At 37.4% G+C, this 27,970-nt stretch overlaps 1 protein-coding gene across 1 annotated transcript; it reads right to left on the bottom strand.

Annotated features, from left to right (window-relative positions):
• Positions 1 to 68: 68 nt before the first annotated feature.
• LOC138321527 (ciliary microtubule inner protein 2B-like) lies at positions 69 to 27,969 on the bottom strand. The gene is made up of 6 exons (XM_069265275.1): positions 27,566 to 27,969; positions 3,695 to 3,930; positions 2,894 to 3,069; positions 2,088 to 2,226; positions 1,526 to 1,747; positions 69 to 710 (listed from the first exon to the last, which is right to left on the bottom strand). The coding sequence occupies exons 1-6, from the start codon at positions 27,625 to 27,627 to the stop codon at positions 619 to 621; spliced, it is 927 nt and encodes a 308-aa protein (XP_069121376.1). The 5' UTR covers positions 27,628 to 27,969; the 3' UTR covers positions 69 to 618.
• Position 27,970: the final 1 nt, after the last annotated feature.

The following is a 27,970-nucleotide window of genomic DNA, read 5'->3' as shown; positions in this document are numbered from 1 at the left end:
GCAGGTTAGTATAGAACACTTAGTTCTCTTTCTTCCAGAAATGGCATTAAAATAACAAACGTATACTATATTATACTGAAGGTTTATATCACAGATCAACAGTTTATATGGAAAATATCAACCATATTTACAGTTTGAGCAATGTACAGATGCAGTTTAACAAAAATAAATACTTTCATTTTACAAAAATGATATAATTACATATTATATAAATATTTAAATGTTATGAAATTAATAGTATATACAATTGTATATATACAAATCAACAAATCTATATACAAAACAGAAAGTACAAAATGTATATCACATGAAGTCTGGTTTAAAGTCATGCCTACACTATCCGTGCATATTCCAACAAGCCACGTGTTTTCCGGCTTGCATTAACTATAAATCGTTCCCTTTCTACATTACCATGTAGGCAGTTCTCACCATCCATTAATGCTATCTTTGGCAGTATGAAGTATTTCAGTTCAATTAATTATCCAGTTAACTTCGAAAGTTCGACATAACTTCAATAAATGATAATAGAATATAATTATTCTTAAACATTAGTTCCATACGGTATCCTGTGATATTATGCAGGGTTCAGTTTTGAAAATAATAGAACGATTAAACATTTTAAATGGACGCGATTAGCTCCCTTGGTGGGGGTTGTGTTAGAGCATTTTCTGTGCTGTGGCCAAACGTCTCTCCATATCTGAACTTCTGGCCTGTAAACGAAAATGAATATATATAATTTCAAATAATCCATCATGTCTTTACATAATAGATGGTTGATTCAAAACAAAATACAACGTTTTACTCTAGACTATTACATATGTAATTGTTTGGTGTGCCAAAATTGTTTGTTTAAAATAATAACACAAAATCGAATTATCTTGGTTTTAACAAAGTAATCGACCAACAAAAAGAAGAATGTATTAAATCTAAAATTTGTTTCAAACGTGTGAATTGGACTGATTGACTGTATAGAGAAATAACTATCTTTTAAGTCTCACCGCCTTATATATTAGTATGTTGGAAGTGTAAGCATTCGTTTTAGAAAGGTGAAGTATTCAAGGTTACAGGAAACCAACTTTCTTTCGCAGCTATTTTCATTTCAAAACAAAAGCAAAGATTCAATGAAATTCCGGATTGAAAAATGGAAATTGCTATCGATAAAAATGACGTAGACGGTACATAATGTAGTTCGCGGAGATAAACTTTCGCAAATTTACTTAAATCGAATGCTAAAGAACGTTGATTTACAGATCTCATCATAGAATTTTTAAAAGGTCAATATGTCAGAAGTATAAACATTCGTAATTACGTATTTGCATATTATAGAGTTATCTGCCCTTGCGGGTAGGTATTGATTGTGACGTCATGTGTTTGCGAGCGTAACTTCATACGTTTCACAGAAAACGACATGAATTTTGCTCTCAAAATAATGACGTAACAATCGATACCTACCCTCAAGGGAGCTAAGTCTGTGATATGCAAAGACGGAATAGAGAGGTGACGGTATCCAGGGGTTCCTATTTACCTGGTATGTGTCCGGTGTAGTGTGGGACGAGTCCACTTTCTACAGGGTAGATAGGTTTGGTGTTGGTGGCCTTGGGTGCTTCCCTCTTTAGGTTCACATCTCTGCTCATGGCAGCCTTCATGTTCTTCAGGTCGTTGGTGAACTCGTTGAGGCCCTGATGCGTGATGATGGGATAGCCCATTCCTAACTGTCCTCTGCTGCGTGGCACGAACCCGGTGTAACCTGAGGACATTGAGATTATTTTACAAATTAGTTCACGTCCTATTTTCCCCCTGTCTATGGGTTATGACGTTTGGCGTGTACAAATGTACATATTATGTGCATCTTTGATCTCGAGATCAAGCAATGTATTGTAGCATATATTTAAAATTGTGTCATATATTCTGTAAGCAGAGTGCACTTTTCATCAAAAGGTTGTTTAATGATTACAGCAATTTGTCCTTTGACCTTCAGGCCAATGTTTCGATAATCCAATGAGAAGTATCAGATATGCAAAAATCCCCAAGGTATGAAATTTCTATAGGAAGATACCTATGATTATTATTTAACATTGTCTACTTACCCGACATGAAGCACTTGTTCGGGTTGTCGTTATCCATATAGTAAGGAGATTTTGAGTGCTGGAAACCATTGGCGGAAATGTATGGTTTGGGTTCCTTAGCAACGGCAGTGAGTGGGGTAAAGTACCTGCTGCGGATTGCCTGGAAATAGAGATGTGATAAAAATGTGATAAAATGTAAACAGTGATGATGCTTACTTGGTTGTGTTGGGAGAAGATCGGCCGCCTATAGTTGTCTATATATTAGGTCAATCAGCGGAAACCCATGGCTGGTTTTGATTTCTACTCATATGCGTGAAGTGAAGAAAGGAAAGCATTTTCATATGACTTTGGGAATTGTGACAACATTGTATTTTCAGCACAGAAATAACCACTGTTACTATTCGGTTTGTCCTTTGTGATATGGTTAACGACTAAGACCTTCGGTGGTAATTTAAAGTTGATCTAACTTCACAAAGCTTCCTAAGAAAAACATACTGATGAAATCATTACCAAAGTACACAGCCCAAACAGTCAACATGCCAAACGTTTAGCATTGATTTACAAGTAACTATCGTTTTTAGAGACTATGTTTTATATAGACAAGTAAAACTTACTCGAAGCTAAATACTAAAAGTGAAACAGTTGCAGTGAAGGGGAAAAAGTTTCATATGGGAAAATGAAATACTATATCGTATTGTCTTTATTAATCTTATACAAAATCAACGTACATATTGCTCCACTTTTACTGCAAGACTTCGAATTCACAATTTTAATTCCCTAAGTAGCTACAACACTGAATATATTTTTCTTTGATTTTCCAAACTTACAGGCATGGGTTTACCATCCTTGTCTAAGACTTTGCCCTGCTGTAACTCTGCTGTAAGTTTGAGATCCTGTAACTTCTCGTTGTGTAACCGATGGTCAAACTCGAAATCTGTGATGGCACTACGACAGTTGATGGCATATCTGTTTCCGAAATAATGTTGACTCCGGGGGATGAAACCTGGATCAGACATATGTTAACAATGTAAGGTAGATGCTTGAGGGTGCTACACGGCTAACAAAAAAGTATTTAACTTATTTAAAAGAACAAGAGCAGACAAAGACAAAGTTGGATGTCTCTACAAGTTACCCTCTAAACGATTTACCCATCGAACCATTAAAAAATTCTAGCTTCCCTTTATATACATATATAGATATTTTACTCCTTTAACTTGGCATTGGCTGAGCGTCGTATTTTTTGTTTTATGAATTTGAAGCTCTGACCCTGGTTCCTGCCACCACCATAAACTTTTCTGGTCTTTAACACCACAGAGGAATTCAAGCAGAATGAAACAACTGTTTGTTGCTGTTTTTAACATTTATAAAGCTATGGTTTTGAAATATTTTCAGTTATTCCGAAAAATATCTTTATCCAATTACAGTATATCCGTTTATATTTGCGGGACAAACAATTCGCGATTATCACATCAAATGATGAAATGAGCTTTTTGTTAGCTTTAGTCTTATATTTTTCTAGTTTCTGGTTATTTTAAATATGTATTTTTCACAACCAATAACCCGTATAATCGCGACAATTATCCTCACGAAATAAACCAGCTATACAGTGATGATAAACAGAAACTTACCCGTATACCCTGGAACCATCTTTTCCAACAGTTTCTGGTCACCCCAGCTTTGTGTGCGGTTCTTCAGAAGGTTAGACTTTGAGTGCGTGGGTTCAGAGCTAGGGCGTGGTTTGGAGAGATCAGCGAGTACAAGTTTTCCTGAGCTGGCTACAGCGTCGTTCTTGAGGAGGCGGGATGTTGTACGACCAAACGTCTCTCCAATTTGATACTTAAACTGCGGACAAAACCCTCCGTATCTGTAACATATAAATAAAGTACTTTTCTTAGCGACCACCTCCGTATTAAAACCATCTACTTTATAAGGCCACTTTCCGAAGATCCTAAATTGACAGTTTCAACACATTTTCTCCTGTGTACAAAGACCACTTGGCTATGAAAACCATTTTCTGGGTCCTTTGGATAGTCTATATAGACAGGTTTTACTGTATTTCTGGCATAAAATAAACAATTCTGCTTTTAAAGCAATGACATATGACCAATGTCCAATCATGTCTCTGGATTTATAATTTAAGTGCTATGTAATACATTAGGTTATCATCTTTGTACAACGTGAAACAGTCGATGGGCAGAACAAAGACGATATTTACTGCCTATCGCGATGAACCGGTAATAAGACATGTAGTTTAATAATTTAGAAACAATTTGTCATCTTTCATTGAACTTTATCAGGTGTAACAGTGATGGTTGTCTGGCAAGTAAACTAACTCACAAGCGTTTGGGTATTTTTAACGTTAATTAATTTGTTCCTGCACCAATCACCTCGTGATTGGTAACCTCTTATTTTATATAAGCCCGTTTCGATTGAGTGGATTATTCACAGAATTCGTTGTGTTAATATTGTAATGATAAAGTGTGAAACAAAGTAAGACCAAGCTTAAACAATATCCATTTACTTTTACATAAGTCATTGAAAATCAATAATGCCATGGGTTGCGCTTAAATTTCAACCATGGAACTTTCAAACCAATCCACATGGATATTTGTCTACTAATGGCTATAGCTGTATAATGCTTCCGTTCAATGTTTTTCTGTAAAAAGAATACCGGTAAAATATCTTCCGTCGCATCCTGTAACAATAAGGTATGGTAAACTAAACACAGGTAGATATCAATAATCAACAATACCCGACTGGGGGCACGATGTCTGGAACAATGACGTCCTATCGATTTTAAAACTTGTGAAGGCAGTTGCATACAATGTATGTTAACAGACGGGATTTTGTCAATATTTCTAGACCCAATTGTTATTATAAAGAATAGGCTAATATCACAGACACAATAGAACTAAACAGTAATAACATCACAGTAGCGAGAATATCCTCAGCTTCTTGGTTGGTATGACCCCTTGGAAACCCAAACTCCACTACGCCTCTTTAATATGTAGACTGACGTGGGTAACTGACAATGGGTACGTTTCTAAAAATGGACAGCAATTGCTTGGAATGATATACAGTGTATAGCTTCATCAAATGAAAATTGGAATGTTATACCATATAATTTACAAGAACAATTGTGATAAAAAGCTGTTTCAACATAAAATACATCTAAATTATTTTTTTAGTTATTTGCGATACATATTCTTCTTTAAAATATTTAGCACGTTCTCTTCTGCCATTCAATCTAATACCGATAATATATAGTGAAGGGTAGGATGTCATATTGGTTTCGTTTCTGATTCAATTATAGGATTGCTCACGTGGTCTTTCATTTGAGTAAAAGAACTTAGGTTCGCCATTGTTTATGAATTTTTGTTAATGCTAATGTTCATTCGACCTTCTGGAGTGCAATTCTCGAAGGAATTTCGGTGTTTGATGGTAATACTTCAGGCAACATGGAGCTTTAAATTTGTGTTCAACATACATTTATTCTAGATTAAGTATCTTAAGTTAACGAAGACGTCTAAATTTGCAATATTGTAGTGCTTGGGGCTTCTTTGTAAAATAATGATTCATTTTAAAACTTTTGAAAAGTAAACTCAGACGTTTCAAGTTTATATTGTTGAAATGAAATAAACCAGTTGGCGCCACCATGATTATAACATACAAAATAATAGCAATTAAGTACCCCTTGTGTTGTGTAGTGTTTAACAAACCAGGTATAAAACGCCGTTTGTAGGTTCTGTGATTAAGGTAAAAGGGCTATATGTTTAGTGGTACAATAGGCTAGAAGACAATTTTCACTGTTGAAATGAAAAATGTTTGAAGGTTAAGGACCATAGTTCGATAATTGTCTTAACATGACAATGCTGAACACTACCAATTGCCAAAACAATTGACTCTAACCTATAACTACAACGAACGATTTGCTTGGACTAATACACTCTAGTTGAATAGATCATAGTTGAGGTGACTATACTGTTTCTGCAGTAATGTTAAACCCGATAGCCTTCAGCGACGTTCAAACACTTCACTGACGAGGATCGATAAGCGTTTAAAAGACGCGATTGTTTAAAACTATAAGATTAACATAGAAAAGGGATTAGGCTGATTTACCATTATAACACCATAATTCTCGTTAGTCTATTATGTAGATTAAATAACCAAACACCCAGTAGGGAAAAGTATTGTCGAGTCTTAAAAATCAATTATCGGATTCAAATAATACTGGATACACAGACGTGTATTCTGAAAGGCCAATGTCGATTTTTAAACTGGAGTTATTTAGACCTCCAATAGTTAACTCTGCCAACCTTTGTCAAGAGACAAGTACCAGCACACTACGTTTTTGGTTTACATTTAACAATATAATGAATAGCATTTAATCAAAAATACTTTCTTTTGGTATTTATGTTAATTTTTTATTTTTTATTTTTACCATTTCGATCTTATTCAACTCCTAGTTAAACTTGAATCTCGAATGTAACAACAAAACGGCAAAGCATAAATCAACAAATATTCAAGACATCATATCACAACTCGAAAATAGTATCCCTAGCCAAACTATTGACCCTGTAACTTATCTAAAGTCTTCATGCAATTTACTTAAATTTACACTGACTAACTTTTACAAATAAAACAGAAGTTATAAAAACGATCGCCTTAAAATGATAATTAGTGTAGGTTTTGATGCTTTAGACTACTGTATAAATATTTCTTAAGTATTTCCTTGACAAACTCTCAAATGTTTCGATCAATATAGTATTTATCATAACGGGAAACAGAATATTCCTGGCCAAAACCATAGTATCAACTTTTCGGAAGTTTCATGTACCCATTTGACTTTCACAAATAAAACAAAAGTTATCAAAATTAATCGCCTTAAAATGATTATTAGTGTAGGTTTTTATGCTGTAGATTACTGAATAAATATCTCCATGACCAGCTTTCAAATGTTTCAATATAGTATTTATAGAAATTGACTTTGTTAAAAAAATTCAAACGCATAGAGCTAAATCTTAATCCCCCTGTAATTCTCAAAGGTCAATATTTTATCAATATTTTCTTGAGCCGTACATGGAATTCTACAAATACTCCTGCTTGGAATAATATTTAGCTGGTTCTGCCAAAAGATTATTCTTGAAGTTAAATATCTTAAGAAAACACTACATTTACAACTAAATAATCCTTGTGTATTTGACATTGGCTATCATCTGACACTTCGTCTACTGCGACACTGAAAGCAGAGCATATCTCAATTTCACAAGAATATATTTGTTCTGTGGTTTTAAAAAGTTATTAACATGTTATTTTAAAATTTGTTATACTCTATATTAAACAGAAAAGATATATTTTAATCCTATGAACTTTTCGATAGATTGTAACACCTCTCATAAAAGAAATGAAAATAATTTTTTTTAAAGATTAATCCCCAGCATAAACATGCATGCAAACTTTGTTAAGCATTGCAGCCGACAATTAGGCCAATATTTCAATGAGACCATAGGTTACAAACGAAACCCTCCGACCCAGGTATAAAAAGTAACCAATAAGTGTAGGATCAGTCTAATCACAGTTTGATGACAATTTTCGAATCAAGATAAAATGAATTCTTGTAAAAGAAACAAATATTTATAAAATTCCCAAGTTCTTTATTCCCTACTTTCTTGTATATTTTAAAGAAGATAAAAGCACAGGTTTTGCAACAAATAAGAAATAAAACTACTAATCTACTGGTACTGACGCATCATATTGTCAAGTTTGGCTTCTTTAACCACAATCTGAACAAAATACATATCCCTATTATCACCCTTTTTCATATAGGATCTCACAACATCATATGGAGGGTCACGTTTCGGTGACCTTATTACCCCCTATACGCCAGTTCAAATGTATTAGACGAAATTTCGTCCCAGCCCACATATACATTTAGTTTTGTTGTGCTTTTTGGACGAGATGACTACATACACGAAGATGTTTCAGCTATTCAAATTTTTCCGTTCCTTAACATTTACTTCCAAGATCGAAGATCGCCAGAACGTGATTCCTGATGGGATGTTGTTGGATCCTTTATGAAACGGAGTCAGAATAAGAATATGTATTTGAATCAGATTGCTTTAACTACTTTTGGTTTATGGACTTCAATGGTCGTCTCTGACAATAACTTGTTGGTTTTGTTCCGTGATCGAAAATGATTGCTTTCAACTAAGCGTTTAGCATAGAGGAAAAGGAACACAATGAAATGGACAATGTAAAATGACCAACATAATCTCCTACTGGATATAATCACAAGGGTGATTCAGAGAGATAACACTTAGGTGAATTGTGATAATAAAGGTTTTTTATTTGAAATATACACATAATGTGGATAAGGATATGTATTTTAATCAGATTGCTTAAACCACTTTTGGAGTTTAATGGCCGTCCCATTCGGTAAGCTATGGATCTGTTCCTTGGTCGAAACATATTATTTCCAAATATGCGTTGAACGCAGATGAAACGGAATACAGTGAAATGCAGTAAAACACGGTTATAACGAACTTCTTGGGACCAACGAAATTACTTCGTTATAAGCAAGATTCGTAACTTATATATACATATTGCAGATATCTTATAACAACCACGTTAGAGGAGGAAAATTGCTACGTTATAACCATATAATTCAATTTTGCTTGTTAAGAGCATTTTCATTGGCTTAAAAATTTACTTTATCAGCCCATAAAGGAAAAAATGGCGTCGCCGTTTATAACGTTGCTTCTGATTGGCTGAGATGACGGCGTAATGATTTCATAGACAAAAGAGTCCCTAAATGAATTTTAAATGTTGAAGAGATTATCTTTAGTAAATTGAGTTATAAGGATTAATTTGAATAGATTTTTTATGTTATGGGGATATAACACAAAAATCTGAGTGTACTCTCATCATAAACCGCTTCGCGGTTTATTTAGAGTACACTCAGATTTTTGTGTTATATCTCCATAACATAAAAAATCTATTCAAGTTAATCCTTAAGTATTTGATGTACGAGTATTCGTTTATAGCCGTGTTTTATTGTGGACAGTGTGACAAGTTGGTGTCCTTTTGAATATCCTCAGGAAGATGATGTCAGTATGACGTTACCAGGTAGGGTGTCATTCAACAGAATGACGTTACCAGGTAGGGTGTCATTCAACTGTATAACGTTACCAGGTAGGGTGTCATTCAACAGTATGATGACGTTACCAGGTAGGGTGTCATTCAACAGTATGACGTTACCAGGTAGGGTGTCATTCAACAGTATGACGTTACCAGGTAGGGTGTCATTCAACAGTATGACGTTACCAGGTAGGGTGTCATTCAACAGTATGACGTTACCAGGTAGGGTGTCATTCAACAGTATGACGTGACATGTTACCAGGTAGGGTGTCATTCAACAGTATAACGTTACCAGGTAGGGTGTCATTCAACAGTATAACGTTACCAGGTAGGGTGTCATTCAACAGTATGACGTTACCAGGTAGGGTGTCATTCAACAGTATGACGTTACCAGGTAGGGTGTCATTCAACAGTATGACGTTACCAGGTAGGGTGTCATTCAACAGTATAACGTTACCAGGTAGGTGTCATTCAACATATAACGTTACCAGGTAGGTGTCATTCAACATATACGTTACCAGGTAGGGTGTCATTCAACAGTGTAACGTTACCAGGTAGGGTGTCATTCAACAGTATGACGTTACCAGGTAGGGTGTCATTCAACAGTATGACGTTACCAGGTAGGGTGTCATTCAACAGTATAACGTTACCAGGTAGGGTGTCATTCAACAGTATAACGTTACCAGGTAGGGTGTCATTCAACAGTATAACGTTACCAGGTAGGGTGTCATTCAACAGTATGACGTTACCAGGTAGGGTGTCATTCAACAGTATACGTTACCAGGTAGGGTGTCATTCAACATATAACGTTACCAGGTAGGGTGTCATTCAACAGTATAACGTTACCAGGTAGGGTGTCATTCAACAGTATGACGTTACCAGGTAGGGTGTCATTCAACAGTATAACGTTACCAGGTAGGGTGTCATTCAACAGTATAACGTTACCAGGTAGGGTGTCATTCAACAGTATAACGTTACCAGGTAGGGTGTCATTCAACAGTATAACGTTACCAGGTAGGGTGTCATTCAACAGTATAACGTTACCAGGTAGGGTGTCATTCAACAGTATAACGTTACCAGGTAGGGTGTCATTCAACAGTATAACGTTACCAGGTAGGGTGTCATTCAACAGTATAACGTTACCAGGTAGGGTGTCATTCAACAGTATAACGTTACCAGGTAGGGTGTCATTCAACAGTATGACGTTACCAGGTAGGGTGTCATTCAACAGTATAACGTTACCAGGTAGGGTGTCATTCAACAGTATAACGTTACCAGGTAGGGTGTCATTCAACAGTATAACGTTACCAGGTAGGGTGTCATTCAACAGTATAACGTTACCAGGTAGGGTGTCATTCAACAGTATAACGTTACCAGGTAGGGTGTCATTCAACAGTATAACGTTACCAGGTAGGGTGTCATTCAACAGTATAACGTTACCAGGTAGGGTGTCATTCAACAGTATAACGTTACCAGGTAGGGTGTCATTCAACAGTATAACGTTACCAGGTAGGGTGTCATTCAACAGTATAACGTTACCAGGTAGGGTGTCATTCAACAGTATGGACCAGGTAGGGTGTCATTCAACAGTATAACGTTACCAGGTAGGGTGTCATTCAACAGTATGACGTTACCAGGTAGGGTGTCATTCAACAGTATAACGTTACCAGGTAGGGTGTCATTCAACAGTATAACGTTACCAGGTAGGGTGTCATTCAACAGTATGACGTTACCAGGTAGGGTGTCATTCAACAGTATAACGTTACCAGGTAGGGTGTCATTCAACAGTATAACGTTACCAGGTAGGGTGTCATTCAACAGTATAACGTTACCAGGTAGGGTGTCATTCAACAGTATAACGTTACCAGGTAGGGTGTCATTCAACAGTATAACGTTACCAGGTAGGGTGTCATTCAACAGTATAACGTTACCAGGTAGGGTGTCATTCAACAGTATAACGTTACCAGGTAGGGTGTCATTCAACAGTATAACGTTACCAGGTAGGGTGTCATTCAACAGTATAACGTTACCAGGTAGGGTGTCATTCAACAGTATAACGTTACCAGGTAGGGTGTCATTCAACAGTATAACGTTACCAGGTAGGGTGTATTCAACAGTATAACGTTACCAGGTAGGGTGTCATTCAACAGTATAACGTTACCAGGTAGGGTGTCATTCAACAGTATAACGTTACCAGGTAGGGTGTCATTCAACAGTATAACGTTACCAGGTAGGGTGTCATTCAACAGTATGACGTTACCAGGTAGGGTGTCATTCAACAGTGTAACGTTACCAGGTAGGGTGTCATTCAACAGTATAACGTTACCAGGTAGGGTGTCATTCAACAGTATAACGTTACCAGGTAGGGTGTCATTCAACAGTATAACGTTACCAGGTAGGGTGTCATTCAACAGTATAACGTTACCAGGTAGGGTGTCATTCAACAGTATGACGTTACCAGGTAGGGTGTCATTCAACAGTATAACGTTACCAGGTAGGGTGTCATTCAACAGTATAACGTTACCAGGTAGGGTGTCATTCAACAGTATGACGTTACCAGGTAGGGTGTCATTCAACAATATAACGTTACCAGGTAGGGTGTCATTCAACAGTATAACGTTACCAGGTAGGGTGTCATTCATTCAACAGTATAACGTTACCAGGTAGGGTGTCATTCAACAGTATAACGTTACCAGGTAGGGTGTCATTCAACAGTATAACGTTACCAGGTAGGGTGTCATTCAACAGTATAACGTTACCAGGTAGGGTGTCATTCAACAGTATGACGTTACCAGGTAGGGTGTCATTCAACAGTATAACGTTACCAGGTAGGGTGTCATTCAACAGTATAACGTTACCAGGTAGGGTGTCATTCAACAGTATAACGTTACCAGGTAGGGTGTCATTCAACAGTATAACGTTACCAGGTAGGGTGTCATTCAACAGTATGACGTTACCAGGTAGGGTGTCATTCAACAGTATGACGTTACCAGGTAGGGTGTCATTCAACAGTATAACGTTACCAGGTAGGGTGTCATTCAACAGTATAACGTTACCAGGTAGGGTGTCATTCAACAGTATAACGTTACCAGGTAGGGTGTCATTCAACAGTATAACGTTACCAGGTAGGGTGTCATTCAACAGTATAACGTTACCAGGTAGGGTGTCATTCAACAGTATAACGTTACCAGGTAGGGTGTCATTCAACAGTATACGTTACCAGGTAGGGTGTCATTCAACAGTATAACGTTACCAGGTAGGGTGTCATTCAACAGTATAACGTTACCAGGTAGGGTGTCATTCAACAGTATAACGTTACCAGGTAGGGTGTCATTCAACAGTATGACGTTACCAGGTAGGGTGTATTCAACAATAACGTTACCAGGTAGGGTGTCATTCAACAGTATAACGTTACCAGGTAGGGTGTCATTCAACAGTATAACGTTACCAGGTAGGGTGTCATTCAACAGTATAACGTTACCAGGTAGGGTGTCATTCAACAGTATAAACGTTACCAGGTAGGGTGTCATTCAACAGTATAACGTTACCAGGTAGGGTGTCATTCAACAGTATAACGTTACCAGGTAGGGTGTCATTCAACAGTATAACGTTACCAGGTAGGGTGTCATTCAACAGTATAACGTTACCAGGTAGGGTGTCATTCAACAGTATGAAGTTACCAGGTAGGGTGTCATTCAACAGTATGACGTTACCAGGTAGGGTGTCATTCAACAGTATGACGTTACCAGGTAGGGTGTCATTCAACAGTATGACGTTACCAGGTAGGGTGTCATTCAACAGTATAACGTTACCAGGTAGGGTGTCATTCAACAGTATGACGTACCAGGTAGGGTGTCATTCAACATATGACGTTACCAGGTAGGGTGTCATTCAACAGTATACGTTACCAGGTAGGGTGTCATTCAACAGTATAACGTTACCAGGTAGGGTGTCATTCAACAGTATGACGTTACCAGGTAGGGTGTCATTCAACAGTATGACGTTACCAGGTAGGGTGTCATTCAACAGTATGACGTTACCGGTGGGTGCCAGGTACAGGTGGGTGTCATTCAACAGTATACGTACAGGTAGGGTGTCATTCAACAATAGTTACCAGGTAGGGTGTCATTCAACAGTATGACGTTACCAGGTAGGGTGTCATTCAACAGTATAACGTTACCAGGTAGGGTGTCATTCAACAGTATGACGTGACCAGGTAGGGTGTCATTCAACAGTATGACGTTACCAGGTAGGGTGTCATTCAACAGTATGACGTGACCAGGTAGGGTGTCATTCAACAGTTTAACGTTACCAGGTTGAGGGTGTCATTCAACAAAATGTAACGTTAGGTAGGGTGTCATTCAACAGTATGACGTTTAGCCAGGTAGGGTGTCATTCAACAGTCGTATAAACCGTTTACCAAGGTAGGGTGTCATTCAACAGTAACGTTACCAGGTTGGGACGTCATTCTACAAGTGTATACCGTTTCCAGGTAGGATGTCATTCAACAGTAATTTAACTGTTCACAGGTAGGGGATGTCATTCAACTAAGTATATACGTTAACAGTTAGGGTTGTCATTCTAACAATGAGTAAAGTTTACCAGGTTAGGGTGTTCATTCACGTGACATGTAGGATCGTCATTAACAGTATAGACGTTACCAGGTAGTGGTGTCATTTAACAGTATAACGTTTACCAGGTAGCGGTGTAATTCAACTGTGGTAACGTTTACCAGGTAGTTGTCATTCAACTTATGATTCCTACCCAGGTAGGGTGTCTTTCATATATCAACAGTTACCAAGTAGGAAGTCACCGGTCAGCATGTTTACCAGGTAGGATGTCATTCAAACTGTATGCAAGTTGACGGTAGGGTGTCATATCTGTATAACGTTACAGGTAGAGATGTCATTTCGAGTATGACTAAGTATGTTGGAAGTTTAATACCCTGTGTGTGTAGATTAAACGGTGCCATTCTATTTATGCTTCATTCGGTTAGGCTGTCATTTCAACAGTATGTCCCAATATGTAACGTTAGCCTGCTTTATATGTTAGGAGCTCCATACATCTGTACTAGATGTGCAATAAAGCATACAATATTTGATTTTTATTGCCACCCACCGGTTCTGTGCATTCGTGCATTTCATACGTGTTAGCTTGCTCTTTTTTTAAAATTGTTGTTCTGACCTGCCACCTTTAGCGTGTATAAGTGCTCTTGTGCAATAAAACATGGATGGGATTCATTGCCATGGCCGGTTAGATGGGAAGTCGTAGCGTGCTCTTTTTTTAAAGCAATGGGCATATATTACTCTGGGGTGGTTGTGGGAGCTGAAATATTTTCGGAAGACCTGCTTATTTATAATCAAACTATGATACAGACTGTACAGTGATTACCTCAATGAAACTCTGCTGAAGACATTCAGTGGAAAACTTCGTCCGATCACAAGTCGCACTCCTAAAAATACTTTCGTATATAAACAATCTGTCTCGTACAAGAGAAGCGTTCAAATTAAAGGTCAATGGGGTTCAACTAAAGGTAACGGGGTTCAACTAAAAGGTCAATGGGTTCAAATAAAAGTCATTGGTTTCAACTAAAGGTCAATGGGGTTCATCTAAACGTCAATGGCGCGTATCTAACGGTCAATGGCGCACTAAAGGTAAATGACGTGCATGTTTAAGGTTAGTGACGCTCAACTAAAGGTCATTGGCGTTCAATTAAAGGTAAATGACGTGCATGTTAAGGTTAGTGACGCTCAACTTAAGGTCATTGGCGTTCAATTAAAGGTAAATGACGTGCATGTTAAGGTTAGTGACGCTCAACTAAAGGTCATTGGCGTTCAACTAAAGGTAAATGACGTGCATGTTAAGGTTAGTGACGCTCAACTAAAGGTCATTGGCGTTCAACTAAAGGTAAATGATGTGCATGTTAAGGTTAGTGACGCTCAACTAAAGGTCATTGGCGTTCAATAAAGGTAAATGACGTGCATGTTAAGGTTAGTGACGCTCAACTAAGGTCATTGGCGTTCAATTAAAGGTAAATGATGTGCATGTTAAGGTTAGTGACGCTCAACTAAGGTCATTGGCGTTCAATTAAAGGTAAATGACGTGCATGTTAAGGTTAGTGACGCTCAACTAAAGGTCATTGGCGTTCAACTAAAGGTAAATGATGTGCATGTTAAGGTTAGTGACGCTCAACTAAAGGTCATTGGCGTTCTAACTAAAGGTAAATGATGTGCATGTTAAGGTTAGTGACGCTCAACTAAAGGTCATTGGCGTTCAACTAAAGGTAAATGACGTGCATGTTAAGGTTAGTGACGCTCAACTAAAGGTCATTGGCGTTCAACTAAAGGTAAATGACGTGCATGTTAAGGTTAGTGACGCTCAACTAAGGTCATTGGCGTTCAATTAAAGGTAAATGACGTGCATGTTAAGGTTAGTGACGCTCAACTAAAGGTCATTGGCGTTCAACTAAAGGTAAATGATGTGCATGTTAAGGTTAGTGACGCTCAACTTAAGGTCATTGGCGTTCAACTAAAGGTAAATGATGTGCATGTTAAGGTTAGTGACGCTCAACTTAAGGTCATTGGCGTTCAACTAAAGGTAAATGATGTGCATGTTAAGGTTAGTGACGCTCAACTTAAGGTCATTGGCGTTCAATAAAGGTAAATGATGTGCATGTTAAGGTTAGTGACGCTCAACTTAAGGTCATTGGCGTTCAATTAAAGGTAAATGATGTGCATGTTAAGGTTAGTGACGCTCAACTTAAGGTCATTGGCGTTCAATTAAAGGTAAATGATGTGCATGTTAAGGTTAGTGACGCTCAACTTAAGGTCATTGGCGTTCAACTAAAGGTAAATGATGTGCATGTTAAGGTTAGTGACGCTCAACTTAAGGTCATTGGCGTTCAATTAAAGGTAAATGATGTGCATGTTAAGGTTAGTGACGCTCAACTTAAGGTCATTGGCGTTCAATTAAAGGTAAATGATGTGCATGTTAAAGGTTAGTGACGCTCAACTAAAGGTCATTGGCGTTCAACTTAAAGGTAAATGATGTGCATGTTAAGGTTAGTGACGCTCAACTTAAGGTCATTGGCGTTCAACTAAAGGTAAATGATGTGCATGTTAAGGTTAGTGACGCTCAACTTAAGGTCATTGGCGTTCAACTAAAGGTAAATGATGTGCATGTTAAGGTTAGTGACGCTCAACTTAAGGTCATTGGCGTTCAATTAAAGGTAAATGATGTGCATGTTAAGGTTAGTGACGCTCAACTTAAAGGTCATTGGCGTTCAATTAAAGGTAAATGATGTGCATGTTAAGGTTAGTGACGCTCAACTTAAGATCATTGGCGTTCAAAAGGTAAATGATGTGCATGTTAAGGTTAGTGACGCTCAACTTAAGGTCATTGGCGTTCAATTAAAGGTAAATGATGTGGATGTTAAGGTTAGTGACGCTCAACTAAAGGTCATTGGCGTTCAACTAAAGGTAAATGACGTGCATGTTAAGGTTAGTGACGCTCAACTTAAGGTCATTGGCGTTCAATTAAAGGTAAATGATGTGCATGTTAAGGTTAGTGACGCTCAACTTAAGGTCATTGGCGTTCAACTAAAGGTAAATGATGTGCATGTTAAGGTTAGTGACGCTCAACTAAAGGTCATTGGCGTTCAATTAAAGGTAAATGACGTGCATGTTAAGGTTAGTGACGCTCAACTTAAGGTCATTGGCGTTCTTACTAAAGGTAAATGACGTGCATGTTAAGGTTAGTGACGCTCAACTTAAGGTCATTGGCGTTCAATTAAAGGTAAATGATGTGCATGTTAAGGTTAGTGACGCTCAACTTAAGGTCATTGGCGTTCAATTAAAGGTAAATGATGTGCATGTTAAGGTTAGTGACGCTCAACTTAAGGTCATTGGCGTTCAATTAAAGGTAAATGATGTGCATGTTAAGGTTAGTGACGCTCAACTAAAGGTCATTGGCGTTCTACTAAAGGTAAATGATGTGCATGTTAAGGTTAGTGACGCTCAACTTAAGGTCATTGGCGTTCAATTAAAGGTAAATGACGTGCATGTTAAGGTTAGTGACGCTCAACTTAAGGTCATTGGCGTTCAATTAAAGGTAAATGACGTGCATGTTAAGGTTAGTGACGCTCAACTTAAGGTCATTGGCGTTCAATTAAAGGTAAATGACGTGCATGTTAAGGTTAGTGACGCTCAACTTAAGGTCATTGGCGTTCAATTAAAGGTAAATGACGTGCATGTTAAGGTTAGTGACGCTCAACTAAAGGTCATTGGCGTTCAACTAAAGGTAAATGACGTGCATGTTAAGGTTAGTGACGCTCAACTAAAGGTCATTGGCGTTCAACTAAAGGTAAATGACGTGCATGTTAAGGTTAGTGACGCTCAACTTAAGGTCATTGGCGTTCAATTAAAGGTAAATGATGTGCATGTTAAGGTTAGTGACGCTCAACTTAAGGTCATTGGCGTTCAACTAAAGGTAAATGATGTGCATGTTAAGGTTAGTGACGCTCAACTTAAGGTCATTGGCGTTCAACTAAAGGTAAATGACGTGCATGTTAAGGTTAGTGACGCTCAACTTAAGGTCATTGGCGTTCAACTAAAGGTAAATGACGTGCATGTTAAGGTTAGTGACGCTCAACTAAAGGTCATTGGCGTTCAATTAAAGGTAAATGACGTGCATGTTAAGGTTAGTGACGCTCAACTTAAGGTCATTGGCGTTCAATTAAAGGTAAATGACGTGCATGTTAAGGTTAGTGACGCTCAACTTAAGGTCATTGGCGTTCAACTAAAGGTAAATGATGTGCATGTTAAGGTTAGTGACGCTCAACTTAAGGTCATTGGCGTTCAACTAAAGGTAAATGATGTGCATGTTAAGGTTAGTGACGCTCAACTAAAGGTCATTGGCGTTCTACTAAAGGTAAATGACGTGCATGTTAAGGTTAGTGACGCTCAACTAAAGGTCATTGGCGTTCAACTAAAGGTAAATGACGTGCATGTTAAGGTTAGTGACGCTCAACTAAAGGTCATTGGCGTTCAATTAAAGGTAAATGACGTGCATGTTAAGGTTAGTGACGCTCAACTTAAGGTCATTGGCGTTCTACTAAAGGTAAATGACGTGCATGTTAAGGTTAGTGACGCTCAACTTAAGGTCATTGGCGTTCAATTAAAGGTAAATGACGTGCATGTTAAGGTTAGTGACGCTCAACTTAAGGTCATTGGCGTTCAACTAAAGGTAAATGATGTGCATGTTAAGGTTAGTGACGCTCAACTTAAGGTCATTGGCGTTCAATTAAAGGTAAATGATGTGCATGTTAAGGTTAGTGACGCTCAAACTAAAGGTCATTGGCGTTCAACTAAAGGTAAATGACGTGCATGTTAAGGTTAGTGACGCTCAACTAAAGGTCATTGGCGTTCAACTAAAGGTAAATGATGAGTGCATGTTAAGGTTAGTGACGCTCAACTAAGGTCATTGGCGTTCAACTAAAGGTAAATGACGTGCATGTTAAGGTTAGTGACGCTCAACTTAAAGGTCATTGGCGTTCAATTAAAGGTAAATGATGTGCATGTTAAGGTTAGTGACGCTCAACTTAAGGTCATTGGCGTTCAATAAAAGGTAAATGACGTGCATGTTAAGGTTAGTGACGCTCAACTTAAGGTCATTGGCGTTCAATTAAAGGTAAATGATGTGCATGTTAAGGTTAGTGACGCTCAACTTAAGGTCATTGGCGTTCAACTTAAGGTAAATGACGTGCATGTTAAGGTTAGTGACGCTCAACTTAAGGTCATTGGCGTTCAATTAAAGGTAAATGATGTGCATGTTAAGGTTAGTGACGCTCAACTTAAGGTCATTGGCGTTCAATTAAAGGTAAATGATGTGCATGTTAAGGTTAGTGACGCTCAACTTAAGGTCATTGGCGTTCAATTAAAGGTAAATGATGTGCATGTTAAGGTTAGTGACGCTCAACTTAAGGTCATTGGCGTTCAATTAAAGGTAAATGATGTGCATGTTAAGGTTAGTGACGCTCAACTAAGTCATGCGTCATAAGGTCATTGGCGTTAATTAAAGGTAAATGATGTGCATGTTAAGGTTAGTGACGCTCAACTTAAGTCATTGGCGTTCAATAAAGGTAAATGATGTGCATGTTAAGGTTAGTGACGCTCAACTTAAGGTCATTGGCGTTCAACTAAAGGTAAATGATGTGCATGTTAAGGTTAGTGACGCTCAACTAAGGTCATTGGCGTTCAAAAAGGTAAATGACGTGCATGTTAAGGTTAGTGTGACGCTCAACTTAAGGTCATTGGCGTTCAATTAAAGGTAAATGATGTGCATGTTAAGGTTAGTGACGCTCAACTTAAGTCATTGGCGTTCATAAAAGGTAAATGATGTGCATGTTAAGGTTAGTGACGCTCAACTTAAGGTCATTGGCGTTCAATTAAAGGTAAATGATGTGCATGTTAAGGTTAGTGACGCTCAACTTAAGGTCATTGGCGTTCAACTAAAGGTAAATGATGTGCATGTTAAGGTTAGTGACGCTCAACTTAAGGTCATTGGCGTTCAATTAAAGGTAAATGACGTGCATGTTAAGGTTAGTGACGCTCAACTAAAGGTCATTGGCGTTCTACTAAAGGTAAATGATGTGCATGTTAAGGTTAGTGACGCTCAACTTAAGGTCATTGGCGTTCAACTAAAGGTAAATGACGTGCATGTTAAGGTTAGTGACGCTCAACTTAAGGTCATTGGCGTTCTACTAAAGGTAAATGATGTGCATGTTAAGGTTAGTGACGCTCAACTAAAGGTCATTGGCGTTCAATTAAAGGTAAATGACGTGCATGTTAAGGTTAGTGACGCTCAACTAAAGGTCATTGGCGTTCTACTTAAGGTAAATGACGTGCATGTTAAGGTTAGTGACGCTCAACTTAAGGTCATTGGCGTTCAATTAAAGGTAAATGACGTGCATGTTAAGGTTAGTGACGCTCAACTTAAGGTCATTGGCGTTCAACTAAAGGTAAATGATGTGCATGTTAAGGTTAGTGACGCTCAACTTAAGGTCATTGGCGTTCTACTAAAGGTAAATGATGTGCATGTTAAGGTTAGTGACGCTCAACTTAAGGTCATTGGCGTTCAATTAAAGGTAAATGATGTGCATGTTAAGGTTAGTGACGCTCAACTTAAGGTCATTGGCGTTCAACTAAAGGTAAATGATGTGCATGTTAAGGTTAGTGACGCTCAACTTAAGGTCATTGGCGTTCAATTAAAGGTAAATGACGTGCATGTTAAGGTTAGTGACGCTCAACTTAAGGTCATTGGCGTTCAACTAAAGGTAAATGATGTGCATGTTAAGGTTAGTGACGCTCAACTTAAGATCATTGGCGTTCAATTAAAGGTAAATGACGTGCATGTTAAGGTTAGTGACGCTCAACTTAAGGTCATTGGCGTTCAATTAAAGGTAAATGATGTGCATGTTAAGGTTAGTGACGCTCAACTTAAGATCATTGGCGTTCAATTAAAGGTAAATGACGTGCATGTTAAGGTTAGTGACGCTCAACTAAAGGTCATTGGCGTTCAACTAAAGGTAAATGACGTGCATGTTAAGGTTAGTGACGCTCAACTAAAGGTCATTGGCGTTCAATTAAAGGTAAATGACGTGCATGTTAAGGTTAGTGACGCTCAACTTAAGGTCATTGGCGTTCAATTAAAGGTAAATGATGTGCATGTTAAGGTTAGTGACGCTCAACTTAAGGTCATTGGCGTTCAATTAAAGGTAAATGATGTGCATGTTAAGGTTAGTGACGCTCAACTTAAGGTCATTGGCGTTCAATTAAAGGTAAATGATGTGCATGTTAAGGTTAGTGACGCTCAACTTAAGGTCATTGGCGTTCAACTAAAGGTAAATGACGTGCATGTTAAGGTTAGTGACGCTCAACTAAAGGTCATTGGCGTTCAATTAAAGGTAAATGACGTGCATGTTAAGGTTAGTGACGCTCAACTTAAAGGTCATTGGCGTTCAACTAAAGGTAAAGGTAAATGACGTGCATGTTAAGGTTAGTGACGCTCAACTAAAGGTCATTGGCGTTCAACTAAAGGTAAATGACGTGCATGTTAAGGTTAGTGACGCTCAACTAAAGGTCATTGGCGTTCAACTAAAGGTAAATGATGTGCATGTTAAGGTTAGTGACGCTCAACTAAAGGTCATTGGCGTTCAACTAAAGGTAAATGACGTGCATGTTAAGGTTAGTGACGCTCAACTTAAGATCATTGGCGTTCAACTAAAGATAAACGACGTGCATGTTAAGGTTAGTGACGCTCAACTAAAGGTCATTGGCGTTCAATTAAAGGTAAATGATGTGCATGTTAAGGTTAGTGACGCTCAACTAAAGGTCATTGGCGTTCAACTAAAGGTAAATGATGTGCATGTTAAGGTTAGTGACGCTCAACTAAAGGTCATTGGCGTTCAACTAAAGGTAAATGATGTGCATGTTAAGGTTAGTGACGCTCAACTAAAGGTCATTGGCGTTCAACTAAAGGTAAATGACGTGCATGTTAAGGTTAGTGACGCTCAACTTAAGGTTATTGGCGTTCAACTAAAGGTAAATGACGCCCAACTAAAGGTCAGTAGTTCTTAACTTAGCGTCAAAGATAACTGTCGGTGGTTTAGGGAAATGGCAACACAAATTTGATAGGATAGTTTGCCTCTGGTGTAATTTATATGACAAATTGACACATTCTTGATTTTAAGTATCCATAATATGAATGTTTACAGTTCGATATTATAGAGTTTGTGTCGACTAATGTCCAACAAACCAATTAATTGTTTAACCTCGTGACAGGCGCGTTTATATATCACACAACTGATATACACGTCAATATAACCGTGATAAGTGTTTAAGGTCAATGTCAATGTACATGTCGCTTTTTCTTTCTTAACCCTCGCAAAAAATACAGCTCATATTTTCAGACACTGACCATGTATACTTTTATCCTGTAATATTCATTAAAATAATCTATATAACTAAGGTCAGAGTATTGCGAGTCGACATTGTTACGCCTCGGAAGTTTTAGGTTAGTCGAATTGGCGCACGTTCTGAAATTCTTACAGCAAAAAAGCGATGCTGGTTGCAGGATAAATTATTGAATAATTGAAGATTGATTTGAGATTATATCTTGCGCAAGATCTTTGGAACTGAAGGGAAGATAAGTTCTTTGTAAACTTATCAATTGAAATGAAACCATATTTTAATATAATATCGCGCATTGATAAAACTACAATCATTTCATTATAATGTACTAATGATTGGAACAGTCCCTATTTCATATGTTCTCAGACATACCGTGTAGCTATTTAAAATCATTAACCTTCACCTTTGGGTATGGAATATACATTAAGCCGATAAAATATTATCAAAGCTCATTTCACATTATGTAATAACATATTGAATATGTAATATTACAGTGTCCGAATGGTTTAATGAACTTGGATATCGCAGACATACACAAACAAAGAAGAGCTGTCAAAAGTTATAAGGGATCTAAATAATTCACGGATATACAAATACATATATCAGTATATTTTTATCCCAGTCGAACTTAACGTTTATCTTCCATAAATGTTTGATATAGTGGTGAATAAACTTTTAACAAAAGACAAGTTTTAAGCCGGTAATTGGTAGTTTGGCGTGAAATGTAACATGAAACTGCTTGAACAATCACAAAAGAGTTTCATTTCTGATTTAAATATTGACACAGAAATTATACTTAAATGGAAAATACAGACCTCTTTCGATATCTTAAACATAAACAGACTATCATTTTGTGTTGAGGGCGCACTTAACAGGATCTGTAGGCCATACCGAAACATAAACACCCGCCTTAGTTAATCAACGTACCATAAAAGGAAGCGTTTTATGTTAAATATGAACATGGAATTTATCTCGATTCATTTAACTTATTCGGTGCAAATAAGAGCCGAAATTATGACAGGTTAAATACCTTGAAATACTATTGATTTAGACATATTTTATTGTGATATTTTATATACTATGGGATCTGGCACACGTTTTCCAACTTATACAGCCCTCTTCCTAAGTTTGTATGCATAAAGAAATAAAATTTTTCTCAAAACACAAAAATTATTTTCCAAGGGTAACTTAATTTTCAATTTAAAGGCCTTTTTCCAAAACGACTTTTAATTTTTAGAATGGAAATATAAAACGAGGTTGATAATTTTGTAGAATCGCAAAAGTTATTAACTTACCGTTAATACTACATTTATCATCACCTTCTAAACAATAATGAATAAAATATTAATTTTCATAACGTCTTATGTTTCCTGTCTTCATCTTAAATACACTGCGGTATTGACTATCACTGCACCTGATGGCAAAACAGCGAAATGACTCTCCACTGTTTTCAAATATCACGCAGGAAATCTTGCATATGTATACATGTATTTGGTGTTGTAACCTCGTCTTAGGCCATCGGTATATATTTTCTGATGTTATTAATAATTTTCAAGGAACCTTTATGTTTTGCTCCGGAAAGGTAGTGGGTCATAAAGGGTAATCATAAAATGATGTGATTATTTATGTATGCATAAACTAGTAAGGAATGGTGTACAACCCTTAATTGTATTGATATTCGTTTTATAGGTGGAAGTTGTTGAGATGAAAGCCATTCCTATCTAACTTTTGTATAGGTCAGTGTAGCTATTTTAGATACCGTACGTAAATTGTTGATATTCTATTGAATGGCACTAACAGCTTGTTAGCATTTTTATTCTGTACTATCAAAGGTCGACGACAATCACCGCACCGCCATCGGGTTTATGTACACACGTATATGAGATATCGTAAAACAGAAAAAGACCGTGCCAAGTACAGCGCCCTGACTTACAACTCTCAAAAAATACAGAAAAGACATGGGCAGAGAAAAATTGTCTCGGCAAGTATCGGGTCCCGTGGTCTGGTGAATAGAGGACGGGGTCGAAAATATTGAAGAGAAAAGACGCAATAAGATTTGCAAATCCCATTGTAAGTAAAGGAAAATCGCAATATGAAAAAACTGGAGCCGGTTGAAAAGGAAGTTTTACCACGCCCCGATTTCTGGAGACAAAGAATCGCCAACTCAAACAAAAAATTATCTCTGATGGAAGTTATCTCAAACCTTTCGAATTTTTGGTATATAAAACCTTGTTTTAAACTGGAGAATTTCGCAAGAATCAACTCACAAAATGACACTTTTAGACTGTTACCTTGTAAATTGACTATTTAATGTGATTAACTGTATAGAACCTTCTTTGGACGGACACTGAAAACTACACTTCAAGGAATACCTTTACCAAGACATTATTAATAATTTTATCCTGTTCAAGGGTGAAATGGATTCAGCATCTTTAAGTCGACATTTTCGACGGCACATGCATCTTTAAGAAAAGTCCCTCCATTGGAGTCTCGACAAGCTTCATTAAACATGTACATATACATAGGGTTGTAACTACATGCGGGCTAGTTTCTTATGATTGATAGTACAAGAATTAATTTATAGGGACATAGAAATACACTAGGGCATAAAGTCGCAGGGTTAATTTTGATAGGGTCTGCAAGGTTAATATTACATTTGTTTGAAAGTGTAAAGAATCGATGATAGTGATATTAAAAGGAGTGGAGGTGAAAAGATTTTGCAATAAATTAAAGCGAGGACTGAAAACATAATGTAGGTCAATGGAGTTGGATCGATTTTAGGAAAAGGAGAAAATATGTTGTGTTACGGGTAGCTATACGCCAAGAGGAAACTGGCTTAATGGGAGTCTTATGTTGTAGGAAAATATGGAAGAGTTTATCAGAAACAGTCCTCCTAAATGTCGACAGTTGAACAAGTTGTAGATAATCTACACGAGAAATGAATCTACTAGGAAACAGTCATCTAAAACCTTGACATGCATACTGTCATCATTCTCCCAACGATACTATTATTACGTAACAATAAAGATGACGTCATGAACGCTAGCGTTCTTTTAGGTAGGGAAACGACAAAAACAACAGACTATTCTGGGACATATGAATAAATCACATACGTGTGAAGACTTTGAAAAATAACATGGTCCGACAATGAAACGTTTGAAAGGACTGTACCAGTACTGAAAAATGGAAGGTGTAAGAAACTTAACAGTTATCTTAGGAATTATTCTGTTTATGTCACTCAACTGCTCTCCACACATTCAGTTGACAGAGCCAAGTTTGTTCCCTCTCTCTAAAGCTCAGTTGTTTTCAGACGCTACATTGAATTGATATTTGAATACCCAAAGGGAAAGCGGACAAATAGTGCAATTTATGTGCGTTTGTGTGTATTAGAACTGGGTGCATAAATATGAGATATATTAATGCTTGATGCTTTCTACTTTTGCATACATTTGTTTTGTTGCAAATTGAAAAAAAACACAACGCAGAGCAGCACGCTACACAACAAGTAGATACCACAACACAAGTTCAGTACAAGACAGGATGGAAAACCTCAACTGGACCTCACTACAAACACGCAGAACAAGAACACGTTTAAAACTATTTTATAAAATCATACACCATCATGTGGCAATAAACTACATGTGTATAATCAAATTCTTAATCTGATAGACTACATGACTAGACAATCACACCCATTCACATTATAGATATATAGCTGTCACCAAGGACATATTCAAACATTCATTTTTTCCACACACAATTAAACAATGGAACATCCTCCCGGTTGCTACAGTACAAAGCACTTCACTAGAGGTCTTCAAGTCACATATCCTAAAAACAGAGCTTGAAGAACTAAACCCCACTCCCTAAACTCTATCACATTTTTATCTTATAATTATAACCTAAAAAATAACCCCATCTTCACAGTCACTGTAAATAACTTTTTTTCACAATCACGCCCCTTCGTATCCACACAATATATAATCATCGTCATCGATGGATTTTTGGCACCAATAAAAGAAGAAGAAAGGAACCGTCGTGTCGGAAGTAGTAACCACGGAAAGATCGGATATATCTTATGGATAATGGTCCGGAATCGGATACGTTACCGGATAAACCTATTTATCTTGATCCATATGGCTATTTATCAGGTTTTTTTGTTTTATTTTGTAGATAAAATAAAACAACAAATTCTGTCTTAGGTCTGAATAGTATTAGTAGGCATACAATAGGATGGTTTAAAGTGAAGGAACCAGCCACGACTATAATGTCTATTTCAATATCGTGTAGGTGGGAACCAGCCACGACTATAATGTCTATTTCAATATCGTGTAGGGGGGAACCAGCCACGACTATAATGTCTATTTCAATATCGTGTAGGGGGGCCACGACAATAATGTCTATTTCAATATCGTGTAGGGGGGGGGGGGGGGGGCCACACGACAATAATGTCTATTTCAATATCGTGTAGGTGTAGGAGTATAATGAGTAAACTTAACGGTGTGTAAATGAAACCCGGGATGTTAATTATTAAAATGAATATATCGCACAACATAATACTACTGACGTATCATTATTTTGTTACTTCAACGCAGATCAAAGTAATCCCATATAAAAGAAATACATAACGGGACACGTAATTGTTTAGTCCAGTAAATAATTGATATCCCCTACCAAGAACCAGTTACAGACATTTGGAAATATCGATTTCCAATCCCGTAATGGATAGAGACGTTAGAAATGCAAACAAATTATGTATCGGAGGAAAGGAACAGATTCTCGGAAGACGGGATGAAGAGGGAGTAGGTGGGACCGGGGAAGGGAATGGGCAAAGAAGGGATATTGATAATCAATGTTTCGGCGGTACATGAAACCGAAGTTCCCGGAAATAACTACATGACACTAGCGATCCAGAAGTCCCTATTTAACCACTCTACCAGTTGTAAAAGACAATCCTAATCAAACGGGGTCAACTTAGTAACAAGCAGTACAATGAATATCTTTTAAACTATTTTCTTGTCTTAATGCAAAACAATGACAACCACTTTTTTTTCTATTGTAATGACAGCTAAATCAATACAGAAACTGGATCAATACGGTTGCTACATGTACACGACATTTTGCCAAAGATTTAAACACTAACCTTTTTCCGATGTTAAATTTATTTTCCCGATTATCTATAATGATTAGATAAAACACTATGTGATGACTTTCAACTTGATCCACCGAGCGTGAACAGATATGTATATTGTAAAATCGTTCAACGTTAGTTTATAAATGAAAATAGGTTTTAAACGCATTCAAAACTAGAACAAGTTAATCTTTTAAAGGCTGTCTAACGGTGGGTCATTTTACTGACTAAATATCCAAATGACTTTTCAGTTATTTACTTACCCCGGTGTATGGAATGGGTCAGGTGTCATTAAAATACTTTTTCCATTTGGTGGTAGCGGCATTTTGCTCCTTTGCCTTATAAATCCAAACTAGTATTTAATTAATGGAGTTTTCCTATCTTTTTCACAGTATATTTCCTCCAAGAGAAAGTTCGACGTTCGATATCCAGTCGATCTTCTTAGCGTAGCTATGGAGCAGGCTTGTTACGTCATGCTATTGTTGTCGCAGGGGTGTGCGGGATACGTATTGTTTGACCCTGTGACCTCTCTAGTTGACGGACGTTTCGTTTTACGAAATCGACATCCAACGCAGCTTGAAATTGACATATGCCACCGAGATAAAAACAAATGAATGAGTAGAATTCGATAAATAGTCCACACAGAAGGCAAATCAATCAGGAATATA

Source organism: Argopecten irradians, chromosome 4, assembly GCF_041381155.1.
Source record: "Argopecten irradians isolate NY chromosome 4, Ai_NY, whole genome shotgun sequence".
Taxonomy (NCBI): Eukaryota; Metazoa; Mollusca; class Bivalvia; order Pectinida; family Pectinidae; genus Argopecten; species Argopecten irradians.
The sequence above is the reverse complement of the archived record's forward strand: the minus strand, read 5'-3'. Positions and strand labels throughout refer to the sequence as shown.